At 37.6% G+C, this 15,519-nt stretch overlaps 4 protein-coding genes across 4 annotated transcripts; 2 read left to right on the top strand and 2 right to left on the bottom strand.

The window, feature by feature from the left end:
• Window positions 1-4,271: 4,271 nt before the first annotated feature.
• On the top strand, window positions 4,272-6,666 carry GCK72_023405 (uncharacterized protein; the record flags this gene model as incomplete). Its single annotated transcript, XM_003106624.2, has 6 exons — window positions 4,272-4,357; window positions 4,408-4,496; window positions 4,544-4,685; window positions 4,735-4,860; window positions 4,908-5,211; window positions 6,475-6,666. 6 exons carry the CDS (start codon window positions 4,272-4,274, stop codon window positions 6,664-6,666), a joined length of 939 nt encoding a protein of 312 aa, XP_003106672.2.
• Window positions 5,268-6,171, bottom strand: GCK72_023406 (uncharacterized protein; the record flags this gene model as incomplete). Its single annotated transcript, XM_053735380.1, has 5 exons — window positions 5,268-5,425; window positions 5,471-5,654; window positions 5,809-5,934; window positions 5,979-6,064; window positions 6,114-6,171. The coding sequence occupies 5 exons, from the start codon at window positions 6,169-6,171 to the stop codon at window positions 5,268-5,270; spliced, it is 612 nt and encodes a 203-aa protein (XP_053578946.1).
• A 395-nt stretch (window positions 6,667-7,061) lies between the features above and the next one.
• Window positions 7,062-12,396, top strand: GCK72_023404 (uncharacterized protein; the record flags this gene model as incomplete). Its single annotated transcript, XM_053735379.1, has 20 exons — window positions 7,062-7,129; window positions 7,176-7,312; window positions 8,951-9,060; window positions 9,242-9,500; window positions 9,545-9,936; window positions 9,981-10,067; window positions 10,117-10,223; window positions 10,270-10,344; window positions 10,402-10,635; window positions 10,679-10,772; window positions 10,819-10,902; window positions 10,950-11,149; window positions 11,193-11,349; window positions 11,431-11,578; window positions 11,621-11,694; window positions 11,743-11,855; window positions 11,899-11,982; window positions 12,027-12,107; window positions 12,156-12,216; window positions 12,265-12,396. 20 exons carry the CDS (start codon window positions 7,062-7,064, stop codon window positions 12,394-12,396), a joined length of 2,697 nt encoding a protein of 898 aa, XP_053578945.1.
• A 704-nt stretch (window positions 12,397-13,100) lies between these two features.
• On the bottom strand, window positions 13,101-14,342 carry GCK72_023403 (uncharacterized protein; the record flags this gene model as incomplete). The annotated part of the gene is made up of 6 exons (XM_003106658.2): window positions 13,101-13,171; window positions 13,221-13,375; window positions 13,495-13,606; window positions 13,929-14,034; window positions 14,086-14,198; window positions 14,282-14,342. 6 exons carry the CDS (start codon window positions 14,340-14,342, stop codon window positions 13,101-13,103), a joined length of 618 nt encoding a protein of 205 aa, XP_003106706.1.
• Window positions 14,343-15,519: the final 1,177 nt, after the last annotated feature.

Raw genomic sequence — 15,519 nt, 5'->3', positions numbered from 1 at the left:
AAATAAAGGGAGGTAGCTTTACGAATAGTAAATTCTAGAAAGAAGGGCAGAACGATATAAAATTGTAAGAAGGGTTCTCTGTTTTTACAAGAATAGTTAATCGTAGGCAGTACACAGCTCCAAATAACACGACGTGAGTTGTTGACGGTTTTTTGTTCGGGTTGCTATAGATTTCTGGTTAATTAGAAGATCTCGCGCTGGTTTCCGGTAAACAGTAGCTCTGCTTGTATTACGGTGGCTGGAAGGGATAAGCTGATAGATTGGGCAGACAATATATGGAATACGAGATGTTTATAGACTCGAATGGGGATGTGGATAGGGAATAAATAAGGAAACGATTGGATTTCAAAAGAAACATCCGAAGAGATCATGAAAATCATTGAATGATGACAAAGCATTGGACACCAAAAAGTCAGTATCTCTAGCTCGTCTTCGCTCTTCCCAAATCCTCAAATCTTTCAAGTCTAATAATCCGGCATTTTACTCTTTTCTATTCAAAACATATGTTCTTCCTATTCTTGAATACGCTTCTGTCATTTTCTGTCTTGCCCCCTCCTCATCCCTCTCCAGACTTCTTGAATCCACTCTTCGAATTTACTCTAGGAAAACTCTCCAACGATGCAATATCGCTTTCTCATCTTATTCGCATCGTCTAGAACTTCTCTCTATCTACTCTATAAGACACCGTAGACTCAAATCCCAATTACTCCTTCTGTATAAATTTATTGCTGGCGCATCTCATTTTCCCAATCTCAATTCCTTTATCAGACTGTCAAGTTCTCCACGAAGACCCATGACTCTCATTTATGTCTCCCCCCTCTCCGACAATTTTTTCTCTTTTATCCTTCCCATCTGGAATGCCATTGTTGCCAATGTTAGTAGTTTCCTCTCCCCCTCCCAATTTGAACATCTTCTTGACTCTGCCATTACCCGGTTTTAATTTATTATCTCATCTGGTCATTTTGTTAAATACATATCATTATTCTCTCCATTAATTTGCCTTCTACGGTTATCTCTTCCCCCTTGCCAACTTGTCTGCCTACCCTCCTTTTTATATTTATTCTCATTCCCCGTTTCCTATGTATCATGTCATCCCTATTTTCTACTCGAAACTGTCTCGTGAGGGATTGTTTCTAGTCTTTTGTATCTTTTTGGTTTCCTTTTAGTCGCAATAAATTAAATTAAAGCATTGGACACCTTCAGCTTATATTTTCTCGCATCGAAAAGCGTTCGTCATAAATCATTTCTGGTTGAGTTCACTTTGCTTGGCTCTATCTACAACCGCTTACTCAATCGCACTCACCCCCACATTCTTATAATTACACTTGCTTTTCTTCTCTTGTTTCCTTCAACAAATGAACTCATAGCTTTTCACCTCAATCGAAAACTTATCGCAATTTCTTACACATCTATCCGTCAAGCAATTCACAAAAACCATGGGATATCAAATGCTATATTAAAATTATAAAAAATCTTAATGAAAAAGAGAAATCTTGAGAAAAATGTAATAACTCATAAAAACATATGTTGTCCGGAATGCAACGCGCGGAAAATTGAACACATTTGAAATGGGTGATATGTTGACAGTAACTGCTGCGAGACACCACGCGCTTCTCGATAAACATCCCTAACGGCTCTGCGCATCGAAAACAAGCCGCTCACCAGCTGTGCACTATTTTCGGGTTGGAATTAGAAATAGGACACGCGACAAGTATCGGACTCAAGAATGGGAGTGATTGGAAGAAATGAGGGGCAGAGTGGACCTAGTCGTGAGAAAAGAGAAGCTATTATGAGTCATAAGGGGCGAAATGAAATTTTGAAATAAGGAGATTCTGGAACACGTTGGTTGGAAGGAAACAATAGAGCACGAATACGAACAACAATATAATCATATCAAAATATGATGCAGAATTTGTTAGTTTTGGTAAAAAAATTTCTGGAATAAACATCGGATAAATAAGGATTTCCGAACGCTACACGAGAAATCATAAAATAAAATCAGTTTGTAGATTGAACATAAACCAACGATTTCTAGAATATAACTTATATCATTATTCTAAATTTTAAAGATGTGGATTCTTACATGGGAATGACCCGGAGTGTCCCACCTGAAATCTTTCCATATTTTGTACACAAGTAGTGACTGACGTAACTAAGAAAAATCCGAAATTATAGCGGCGCTCTCCGAGGTTTCGGGGAGTTACACAACTTTTTTGAAAATTTTCGAAAATTTCGGTGTCTCCACTTTGAGAACTCGTAACTTTTCGAGTTTTTGAGCTACCGTGAAGGTTTTAGGCTTATTCGAAAGGCATTAACATGGACTTTAAAAAGTTCTCTTATAGCGTTTGCCAAAAAACATAATCTGCTAAGCTGTAGCTGAAAGTGTAGAAAAGTTGTCAGTGTGAGGTAACGATAAATGCCAAATTTCGACAATCGGGGAACTGGGGACTACCACCTGCATACTCCTTACTCCGAGTTATGTCTGTATACGTGTTCAAATATAGGCCGAGCCTTTGAGTTACGAGAGTTATTTCAGTTTTTCAGAAAATTTTTAGCTTTTCCACGTATCCCTATACGTTCTGTTGTCAAAAATTGAGTCCCGTTTATATTGAAGTTACAGCACCAAAAACATCATCCATAGCTAGTTAATGCAAAACTTCATGCTATAGCCTCTTTTTCGTTACTTGGCCATTTTTCCAATTATTTGATAAAAATTGACTAGAGTAAGGAGTATGCAGGTGGTAGTCCCCAGTTCCCCGATTGTCGAAATTTGGCATTTATCGTTACCTCACACTGACAACTTTTGTACACTTTCAGCTACAGCTCCGCAGATTATGTTTTTTGGCAAACGCTATAAGATAACTTTTTAAAGTCCATGTTAATGCCTTTCGAATGAGCCTAAAACCATTACGGTAGCTCAAAAACTCAAGAAGCTACGAGTTCTCAAAGTGGAGACACCGAAATTTTCAAAAATTTTCAAAAAAGTTGTGTAACTCCCCGAAACCTCGGAGAGCGCCGCTATAATTTTGGATTTTTCTTAGTTACGTCAGACACTACTTGTGTACAAAATATGGAAAGATTTCAGGTGGGACACTCCGGGTCATTCCCATGTTAGTTTAGTGGTTCGTAGTTTTTGATATGGAAATTGGAGTATTACTCCTTAGGTTACTTCTGAATACCTTTCACTAACAATGTATTTTTAATTCACAAACATGTCAAAACTAATTCGAATAAAAATTCAAACATGTTTCCGTGTCCCAACCCATAACACCGTTTCCTCTCTAATGAGTTCTGCCGCAAATAAGGAATTTGAAATGGATCAGGGATATGCATGACTAGCTCTTACATGCTCCTTCATTGCTTAGTTAGTCATGCTCTGAACATGAATCACGTCTTGTTTTGCATGCCTCATCATATTTTTCGTGCGTCAATTCTTCGATTTTTTTCCAATTTCGGCTTTATCATCACAGTACAATTCTTTCGGTTGTTCTCGAAAGCTCATACACTTTTTGAACTCATCAATTTCATCATAAACTTATTCTTAGAACTTAATTCATTTCCTCCGTCATTGTCACAATGTGTTGCATACTCGCATTATACCCACAAACTCCATTGTGCTTATTCTCTAGTATAAATGCTCTCTGCCCTCAAGTGTCTTCACTCTTTCACACCGCGAGGAATGCAACCTCGCTCCGTTGTACACCTTTCCGGAAACCCATAAATCTCGATGTCCCGTGAAGAAAAGAGACGTTGTTTACGTGTTCTGTGCGTATTTGGCCAGAGAACGCACATATTGTTTTATTTCTGTTTATTTCTCTTTCTATTTTTCCCTCGCTTGCCCAGTTTGTTTGGTAAAACTCGCAGTTATATCACAAACACTTTTTCTTCATTTTCGTTCTGTTTCATGTCACCTGATTCATCGGAGATTCTTGACTGTTGCACATTTTTCCGAAAATTTTCGGCTGAACCCCGTTTTTTGTTTTTACGAACATTACAGAAACGATAAGTTTCCATTTGTGATCAAGCTGGACAATTGAAATTTTTTTTGTAACAAAAAATATGTTTCCACTATTGTTGCCAACAACACATTGTTTTTTCTTTCTCTTCCTGCGTCTCTCTATTCTAAACGTTTCTCTCACCAGGGTACAATGTATCTTCATCGTTCTTATCATGTAGCACATTTCTTTTTTGTTGCTCACCACTTCTCTCTTCTTATGGTTTTGTTTGCTATATATTGTCTCTTGTTCTGTAACATAAACGTTTTCTCCAGAATGTCGTTCCCGGAAAAGTTCCAGGATTTGTTGAAGGAGTGGGCACCAGCGCTTGTGATTCCCCTTTCGCTTTATGTTGCTTACAAGTAAGTATTCCAGCACATACTCATTTCAAATATACATTCTATGATTTCAGACTGCTCAACAGAATCATCCCAGGAGCTCATAATCTGCCAAAGTTAGATGTCAAGAACAAAGTTGTTGTGATCACCGGAGCTAGTTCAGGTAAAATTGGTTATCAAGAGAAAAATTTTTGTAAGTTTCAATTTCAGGTCTTGGAAAGAGTCTCGCTTTCGAATTGTACAAACGAGGAGCGCAAGTCATCCTGCTTGCAAGAAGTACGGATAAACTGAAGGAAATTTGTGAGGAGCTCAAAGAAACTTTCCCTCTTAACCAGAACGAGCCAACTTACTAGTGAGAAATTTATTCTTACAACTTTTCTATAAATAACTGTTCAATTCAGCTATTTCGACATCACCGATCCAGAGCAAGCACCATGGGCGGAGATCCCAAGAGTTGATATTCTCATCAACAATGCTGGAATGGCTAATCGCGGATCTTGTGCTGACACTTCTATGGCTATCCATAGGTTTGTTCAGTAAGCCTTCGTTTCAGATAATGACGGTTTCGTTTCAGACAAGCCATGGAGACCAACTATTTTGGACACGTCCACGTCACCAACAGCTTGCTCTCAAAGTTGAGCCCGGATGGTTGTATTGTAGTGACTAGCAGTGTTCAAGGAAAGGTTGCGATTCCGTACCGAGGATCGTATGGCGCTAGCAAGCATGCACTTCAAGCATATTTTGATTGTCTTCGTGCCGAGCATAAGAATCTTCATATCCTCGTCGTTTCGGCTGGTTACATCAACACTGGATTCGGATCTAGAGCTATTGACCCATCTGGCAAGGTGGTCGGAGTTGAGGATGAGAATCAGAAGAAAGTAAGAATTTATTATTTACAAGAAACTTTTTAGAAAACGTTGATGGTAAACGAAATTTAGTGACTACGTCTTCTTGAAGTAGATTTAGACTTTCTAGAGCTGCTTCTCTTCGAGGCAGATGACAGTCTAACTTTCGGTGGTTGAGTTGTCACAGCAAAAGGAACAGAAGCTGGTTTTGGAGCCGGAGTCACGATTGCTTTTTTTGGTGATGACCCTGAAACTATCAATTTGTTTTCAAATACTCCTCACACCAACATACGTTTCTTAGCAGACTGTTTCTTGGCTGGCGCTGGAAGTGGTTTCTTAGTCATGACAATCGGTCGAATAGTTGAACTAATAATTGCGGTTGTCGTTGGTTGTATAGTTGTGGTAGTAGTGGTAGTTGAAATAACAATAGACGGTTTAGTTGAAGTGGTGCCAATAAGACCGTTTCCTCCCCATCCCTGAAAATAATAGTTTAATGGAAGAGAGGGAAATGAACATTATGGTTTTTACTTTACCTGTTTTGTATAAGTGGCCCAAAATATCACATGATATGCTGAACATTCTTATTTTAGAATTGGACAATGTTTCTATTTTGGTCAGACAGAAACTTACCAATTGTTGATTATTGTTGTTCCGTGGATCATTCCAATCAGGTCCAACCGGCCAATTGGCTGGATTGGGCATAGGGAAGTTTCCTTGCTCCTTATCGGGGTCCGGAATAAACTCGACGGTTGTTGTCTAAAGGAATATGTTAATAGGGAAAATAACTTCTAGATGCTTACTGTAGTCGGTGGTGTGGTAGGAGGTTGGAATAGTTGGAATGGTCTTTGAGGGAAGAAGTTGAACGGTTGATTGAAAAAGAATTGGGCTTGAAGATATATATGGTTGTGCTAATGTGAATGTTTCTTATCACTTACCATTAGTCAATGCACCACTGGTCACTACCAAAAGTAGCGATCGAAATGAAACCAACATGTTTCGAGACGAAAACTTGAGGTGAATGAGATGAGTGAATGACCAAAACTACCTCTTTTCGAGAAGTGTCTACCTTCCACCGGTAAGACTCACCTTGGAAATTGAATAGACACTGTTACACTGTGAACGTTTTTCGTTTTAAATATGCCCGAAACATTGTTGAGAAGGGGGTGGAGAGGTCACCTGGCTACTTTGCTAACCTCACGTTTATTTGAAAAATGAGATTGTTATCTCCGAATTAGATTTAGATTCTTCAAAAATGAAAAAGTGACTAACACGAAAGTTTGCATTGGACTTTTTCAGGGTTACACACCGGAACATTGCGCTCGCTTGATTGTCAATGCGATTCGAGACCGTAAAACCGACTACATCATGGCTCATGCGGATGCTCGTTTCGCAGTGTTTCTCAGATACTTCTGGCCAACACTTCTCAACTACTCCTTGTACATCCGAGGAACCAAGGATCAATGGGCACCAAAGAATAAGAAGGAGTAATTGAATGACCTATATTGTGATATGACTTACATCAGAAGACCCCACTATTCCTATTTATTGGTACAGATTTGTAATTTTGTGTAGATTTTCTTGTAAATGAAGAATGTAGCCAATATTTTAACATCATTTATCGCTTTTGGGAGTTACCCCCTCTCAACCACATTCCCCAAATGGGTGTTGTGCTAATTAATGAGTTTCAAAACTCAGTACTCATCCATCGGCAAATGGAAATGAAAACTGATAAGACGCTAATCGAATTGCCAATCCCTGAAAATTGATAAACGTAATAGTTTAATCCGCCTTGTCAGGTAAATTTGCTAACGACACTCGAACAGTTTTGTTTCGGTTTTACATTTTTTTCTGAAATACTGCCAATTCTATTATAACTTTACCCGATGGCTTGGGCGGACGAAGAAGATCTAGCATATACTTCGCCAGGCGTGCCTAAAAGAAATGTTCAATGGTGAGTTGTTTCAAAAAACTGATTTCTCATTTATTCTGAAATTAAGGTACTTATTGGAAGATGCGGATGACCGGGTGAAATGGTTTACCGGTATTCTTTTAGTAGTTTCAGTTGGAATGTTGGTAGCAGGAAGTGTCATGTTAGGAATTGGTATATCAAAAAATAACAGTGTGCCAGTTCCTGGTAAGATTTTAGTCACATATCCTTTTTCATTTGGAATATTACTTATACAGTGCCCGACAAAACCATAGGTTCACTTTTCAAGTTGAGTTTTCTCGCGATTTGAGAAGTTTCAAGAAAATTGTCCCCGGACAAAAAAAGACCCCTTTAATACTCTAAAATGTAAGCAACATTACAATTGAATACCTATCATCGTACTCAGAATATGATACAAAATGTTGAAAATGGCCACTTTCCAACGCGACAAAACTATAGGTTCACCCCAAAAAATCAAAAATTGAAAAAATAATTTTTCCCAGTGAGTGAAGGAAAATGTTCTTTTATAAAATGTGGAATCTTCGTCAAAAATTGAGCAAGTTAAATATATTTCTGAAACATTTTCAGTGGAACAATTTTGAGAAAAGCGAGAATTTCTGGAAATTTTCGATTTTCTTCGTTTTCCATTTGTTTCGTTCAAATAAGTTTTATCTAGAATCTAATTTTTGTTCATACTGAGTGTGATACTTATACGTAAGAGATTAGTACAGCTTTTTTTGAATATTTGAAACTTTTTGAACAACTTCGGTTCAGTAGAGTTGGAAGTTTTTTGAAATTGTGCATGGACTTACTCGGGAATTTTTGATATGTTTCATTTTTTCTCATTTTTTCTGATTGCCATAGACAGAACTAGTTTTATTGTACATTTTATTAACATTTTTCCTAGAATAGCTTCACTTTAAATTAGCAAAAAGAGTAGCAAAAAAGTTTTTAGAGCATAAAAATTGAAGCAAAATCAGCAGCTCATTTAAAATGTGTTCAGTGAGCAATTATGACAATATTTCCGCATATAAAAAAGTTATCATTATTGATTTGTTTCAATTTCAGAATTGTACTGCAACCGCAACAATTTTCCCCAGTGCTATGAATTTACCTCCTAACGAATTAGCAAAAAAATATGTTGCCTGTTTTTTGATAATTTAAAGTGAAGCTATTCTAGGAAAAATGTTAATAAAATGTACAATAAAACTAGTTCTGTCTATGGCAATCAGAAAAAATGAGGAAAAATGAAACATATCAAAAATTCCCGAGTAAGTCCATGCACAATTTCAAAAAACTTCCAACTCTACTGAACCGAAGTTGTTCAAAAAGTTTCAAATATTCAAAAAAAGCTGTACTAATCTCTTACGTATAAGTATCACACTCAGTATGAACAAAAATTAGATTCTAGATAAAACTTATTTGAACGAAACAAATGGAAAACGAAGAAAATCGAAAATTTCCAGAAATTCTCGCTTTTCTCAAAATTGTTCCACTGAAAATGTTTCAGAAATATATTTAACTTGCTCAATTTTTGACGAAGATTCCACATTTTATAAAAGAACATTTTCCTTCACTCACTGGGAAAAATTATTTTTTCAATTTTTGATTTTTTGGGGTGAACCTATAGTTTTGTCGCGTTGGAAAGTGGCCATTTTCAACATTTTGTATCATATTCTGAGTACGATGATAGGTATTCAATTGTAATGTTGCTTACATTTTAGAGTATTAAAGGGGTCTTTTTTTGTCCGGGGACAATTTTCTTGAAACTTCTCAAATCGCGAGAAAACTCAACTTGAAAAGTGAACCTATGGTTTTGTCGGGCACTGTATGCTTGTTTTGCAGACAACTCAGCAGTTGGATACACAATGTTTTTGACTGTGCAAACCCGAGCATTACCTTATTCAGCAGTTGTCAACGATTACTCAGGAAGTGTAACAAATCTGACAGACCAGGTAAACTTTTCAAATCTGCTAAATTTCATTTTTAGTTGTTGATGAAATCAATGTGGCAACATTTATTTCTTGATTTATCATTATTTGAATCATCAACTAATTATAAACGGGCAGGTCTTATCGGCAAATGACATTTTGAAATGAAGAACTTCCGGTGGCATTTGCAACATGAAAGTTTCAGATGAGACAAGCGATATCTTCTCCTAGTAGTGCCAGCAGCTTCCAACTTGCCATCCAACCAAATGTCCCGATTACTATGTATAAAATCTCATACCATCATCGATATTTACTTATCAATTTCAGCCTTGGAATCTCAAGCGCTGGGCAGTGGGCGGATGTGATGTATGCTTTGTCTTATGCAGATTCTAATAAACCTTTACTGAAAGACGTACAAAAACAAGTCGCCTCATCTTCCGCGTTTGCGGCGGTGATTGCTTCAGGTCACTATCAATAAAACCACCTATATTTTCAACTTTCGCTTCAGATCAAACTCCAAAAACTTTGGACGAAATGACATGTGCATCTGTATCAGATGTTACATTCACTACTGTAACCGGACCAACAGGAGCACCAACCACTTCTCCCGTAACTGTTTCTTCTGTTTCCTCCGGAACGCCAGGGACAGTTACCGTGCCAACCGGCTCCGTTCCAACTGTTACCGGACCCACAGTTACATCTAACCCCGTCACAGTCACTACTACTAAAAATGCTCCAGTCACAGGCAGCACTCTGACACCACCAATTCCACCGGTCACTAAACCGACAGAACCAGCGAGAACTACAACAACTGCTTTTGTGAAAACTCCGTATAGTAAAGATGTAATTATTGTTCTTGATGATTCCAAAGCAATGCTGAATGCAAAGAACTTCAACTTAGTAAGTGAAAACTTATGATGAGTCGTTTACAAGACAGTTTTAAGGTCAAATCTTGGATCGACAACACTCTTTTGCCTCTCTGGGTGATTGATAGGAAAGATGTACAGATTGCTTTTGCAACTTATGCAGATGTATGAGTCTGAAACAGTTGATCTCATTAAAAACTACAAATTATTACAGACCGAGTTCAACACACTTCTCGATTTCGACGAAGCCGATGAAAATGAAGTCAGTAGCGTGATTTCTGCACAAGTGTATTCTGGAAAGTTTAACTCTAGCATTACTTAGTAAGATTCTCTGACAGCAATATTGTTTTTATTGTCAAATGTTTAGTGGTATCCGCGCTGCTGGAGACATTCACGGTCTACGACCTGTGAACCAAACTGTAATCTTCATATCTGCTTCCGAGTGAGTTCGAAGATCCTGTAATCAGAAGTGACAAGAATTTCGAAATATGATTTTCAGAGATCTGACCGACATTGAATCAGCCACCCAGTACGCATACATTCTCAACACTCTTCCTAAACAACTCATTACAATCACCTTAAACTCTGTTACGGACGGAAAACAACTTGGTTTATTATCGACTAATCAAAATCACTTTTTTGGTGTATCAGACTTCAACCTAACATTTGTTATCGCTCAGCAACTAACCCAATACATGTTCGGAACATTGACTCCATCCACATCTGCTCCTACGTAATACAAACCACAGATACCGGTTTAACCCATTATCTTTCAGAACTACTGGTGTCCCCGACAGTTCTTGCAAAACCGATGTCACAATTTTGATGGACAATAACAATGACGTTGGCAGTATTGATGAATTCCAAAATGTAGTCTCTCTGAATTCAGTTTATTGAGGAAACACATGTTTTTCAGCAAGTCCGTACGATATCGAAACTCATTAAAACCTGGCCAATTTCTCCCGATCTTATGGAAGGAGAAGCTGTAGTTTTTGCAACGGTAAATTTTTAAAAAGAAGATAATCTATTATAAAATCTTATATTCAGTCACAAGGTGGACAAATCATTGAAAACTCATTTGCTTATCAATCTGCGTCTGCATTTGCCAACGAAGTTATGGCGTTTGATGATTTCTACTTTGCAAGCTCAGCTCCATGTCTGACGTCGTCTCTACAGTATCTGTCACAGCACTTAAACAACAGAAGAACAGGGCGTGCCCAGGCTACATTAGTCTTCACTTACTCTAGGTGACATTTTGTTCCAAAACTTCCTTGTACTCTTCGTTTATAGCGACAATTCCGATGTTCAAAACGCAGTCGAATTTGCAAATCAAATTGGAGGAAATTTGATTTTAGTGGCAATTGGTAACGCGGACCAGACCGTTTTGAAACAACTTTCAGGAAATGTGATTTATGCAAAAAACATGACCACTGACATCATTGACCAGGTAAGAAAGCAATGATATTGAAAAAACAACTTGAAGAAGTGAAGGGAATCAAATGTTTGAAAAATTATTAGAACATTACAGGTAAATGATTTGCTCTGCACTCCCGCAACCAGAGCTCCTATGGTCACCGTTACCACAAATCTTCCAACAAGTGCTCCTACTTCCACTCCACAACCGACCACTTCAGAAGTTTCGACTCCAGCACCAACTCCAGCAATTACAACACAAAGTTTGTTTGGTTTATATATTTTATGCTAAATTCAATTTTTAGTGCCTGACAACTGCCCAGATTGCTCTCCAAAAACTGCCAACATTCTTTTGTTAATGGAAGCATATGGTACAAAGGTATAGTCAAAATAATTTTATAGATTCATTGAATATTTCAAATTTCAGCTGGCTAATCAGACGAAACTTCTAGACACTGATCTGATTGCCAACTGGAACCATTTTGAAAGAACTTCAGTTATGGGTTTCGACACCGAGACTAAGTTTTTGGATCCAATCAAGTTTGTCAATTCCTCTTGATCTTACCTAAATAACTCATTTTAGTTTCGGCGACTTGCAAAACAAAGATGAATTCACAACCATTGTCAATTCTATTAGTGACTTAGCTCAGAAACCAACAATTGTATCGTAAGTTCCGAACTTGTTTTCTCCGTAACATCATGTGTTTTAAGAGCGTTCAATCTAGCAATGAATAATGCTAAACCATTGGCACAGTTTGGAAAAATGAACTCTATCATTTTCACCAGTGGAGCGTGAGTTTTGGTTAATTATCAGGTTTGACTATATTACTCATGTTTCAGAACAGCTGATGAAGTCAGCTTGTCAACTGCTTCGTCATCAATTCTTAGACGTAATGGAAAAGTTAGTTTAATATTCTGTAACTATTTTCACCTGCATTACGTCGTTCAGGTGATCATTGTCGGTATGAAATTAGCTGATACGAATGGACTTGATACTTTGTGTGATGTGCTTCTCAAATGGGACGATCTAACTGACACGGCAACCATAAGCACTCAAATCAACCAGGCTCTGAATAGTTGAACCAATTTTTTTGTTTTGCAGTTTTTGACTTTGCTAATGAATTTCGGTCAAAACTTTGTTTCTTTTTTTGTGGCTTTTCAGGATCGCCAGCTCATTCTTAACCGAAAAGCACAAAGTCAATATTTGATTAAAACTGCGTTTCTTTCCGTCTTTCTTCCACGTCCTTCCACAAACTCAGCGGTTTACTCGTGATGTGCTGCTCGTATTCCAACACCAAAAGCGGAGAAGATTTATTCGAAAACAGAAAAAAAAGATAGAAAAAGAGAAGAAAGAAAAAGTTGAATGAGAACTGATTGACAAATCAATATATCACACTCACAAAGCCAAGCAATCAAAGCCAACGGATAATAATTTATTATTTCACAAAGAAAGAGAAACCATTTTTTAGAATAAATTATCAAAAAGTGAATGGGGGAGGGGAAATATAAGCTGCATTTCGGTATATAATTTTAATGACCATAATGTTCACACAGAGAAAATTGATAATGTTTTCCAGTTTTTAAGATATCAATTTCAATTACTTTACTGGCGATAGCATAGACGGGTTGCAATAGTATAATGAATTCCATCGGACAAAACAGTCGAAATGGGTATTATAATGACAGAAAACATTGGGAAATAGTATGTCGGGTGCTTTAAATAAATTATGCGTTGAGATTGGAGTATCACAACCTTTTTAACATTTTGTTCTTTTTATAGAAAGATTAGCACCAGCACGATCCGTCCTCGGTGACGATTTGACGCTGGCGGATTGGGTCCATGGTGACAACATTTGCTGAAATACATTAGTTTTTGTTGAGTAAAGTTCTCTTTCAATCTCTTACGTGGCTCGACTGGATCATCCTTGATAATTCCTGGAAGTGCTCCAGCAATGCGACGGAAAAGTTGCTTGACGTTGTATCCAGCCTTGGCCGATGTCTCGATGAACATTACATTCAACTCCTTGGCCTTTCGTTCTCCTTCGTCAGTGGTGACTTGTCTGTAAATGATAGTTGTTTCTCACGTTTTTTAAATTTTTTAAATCTATCCATTCATTCTGTTATCCTTCACAGTTGGAAGGTCACCGGATGAAAAAATAGTAGTGACCGCGCAACTTACCTCTTATCGGATAGATCGGTCTTGTTTCCAACCAACATGATGATCACATCGCTACCACGCTCGGTTCTAACGTCATCGATCCATTTGGATGTTTGGTGGAATGAGTTGGAATCTGCAAAAAATGAAATAAAATATTGCTTGAACCTGAGGAGTTCTGACAGAAACCGCTTTCTCATTCACTTTACACTAGAATTTCGAAAGAAATTAGATTTCCACTAGATATCAAGCGGAACGTTGTAGTAACTAGAACGGTTATCTAGCAAACACTATGTTAAAAAATGTTTTAGGAGCAAAAATTGGCAAAAAGCTATACTTTTCCGAGTTACAGACATATCAAGCCTTATCAGGAAGCAGATTTGCTTCCTCACCAAGTTTGTTGATGTCTCCTAGATAAGCAAGCTCTTATCTAAATAATTTCGACAATTAAAACTCACTGGTGATATCGTAGACAACAACGGCGACAGTTGAATCACGGATGTACGATGGAATGAGCGAGCGGAAGCGTTCCTGTCCAGCAGTGTCCCAGAGTTGAAGACGGACCTGAAATAACGCTGATAGTTTGTCAACATCATTATCTTGTGAAAAACTCACGGTTCTATCCTCCAAGTACATAGTCTTACTCAAGAAGTCGATTCCGATCGTAGCCTGGTAGGTGTTGTCGAATGAGTCGTACATGAAGCGAGTGATGAGAGAGGTCTTGCCGACTGAAAAATTGTGGAATAACTCATGACATTCTGATTGAAAAGCAGAACATTTTTGTTCAACTAATCAGGGAAACAGAACTCACCACTCTGCTCTCCAAGAAAGACGAGCTTGAATTTCTTCAACGGATTACCAAAGTCCGACATTGATTCTGTAAGAAAAACGAGTTACGAAATAAAAATTACGACAAAAAAGGAAGAAAGATGAGTGAGAAGCTTGTCTCAATGCATTTCGGACAACAGATGCGGTCACTGCCACGAGGAACACAAAAAATCAATAGGAGAACGGCGACGAGACAAAAAGAATGCAACATTCGCGTCGCTTCCGCGCTCTTCTTCGCATCGATTTTCATTCTTTCCTAACTGACAGACGAAATTGAGCCAAACGGAGAAAAACTGGAGCAAAACGAGCAAAAAGTAATGAAAAGTGACCGTAAAAGGTATGCAGTGAACACCGGCAACCACGTAGCGATTTGCGAGGGGCTAGCTGTCGGAAAGAGAGATAGAGGGGTGTTGGGGGAAGAGGTTTCCCGTCGAGACCCGGCCCTCGGTGCGCTCGTAAATCTACACCTGCGCACTGACCCTCACGCCACATAATTTGTTTGGGCTTAACAAAACACGAATTGAACAGTTCAAACTATGAATGATGAGCATGTGAGTTAGATAAACAGTTACTTGAAGATATAAGGTCTGAAACTATGATAAATTACCAACTTTCAGCAGGAAACAATGCATTTTTGTGATTCCCTGTCGCTTTTTGAGTGGAAAATAGAGCTAGATTTGCGAAAAATAATTCAAAATTTCTTTAAGTTGAAATTTTTTTGTGAATTTTGCACATAAAGTGAAAATATAAATCAAGTTTTCGATTTTAAAATATAAAATAATAAAAAACGGTGTATTACAACTGAAAATATTATATACAGTTTAGATTGAGAATTTCTGTTTTCAGATGATATTATTTCTCCAAACTCGAAAACATTATTTGAAAAGCACCAGTTGTTGACTAATTCTACCGTTTATACTTTTTCTGCTTAAAAGTGCTGATTCTTTTCTTCATATGTTTGATTGTAATATGAACTCATGATCTCAAAAAAAAGAAAGTTTAAATTCCGAACTCCAGCGTTGTGAATTCATTGAAATTGAAAATAGTTTGTTTCATCAAAAAACGTTAAAAAACACTTTTAGAGGTAACTTTTTGCTCAAACTATCCTATTATTCGGCCTATTTCTTTTTCTATTTCTGTTAGTTTTTTAAAACTCAACGCGTTATTTCTCTCAAAAGTCTCTTCCAACAAGTTCAATGTTTTACGTATGGCAGGTGTTCT

Source organism: Caenorhabditis remanei, chromosome X (assembly GCF_010183535.1).
Source record: "Caenorhabditis remanei strain PX506 chromosome X, whole genome shotgun sequence".
NCBI lineage: Eukaryota > Metazoa > Nematoda > Chromadorea > Rhabditida > Rhabditidae > Caenorhabditis > Caenorhabditis remanei.
The sequence above is the reverse complement of the archived record's forward strand: the minus strand, read 5'-3'. Positions and strand labels throughout refer to the sequence as shown.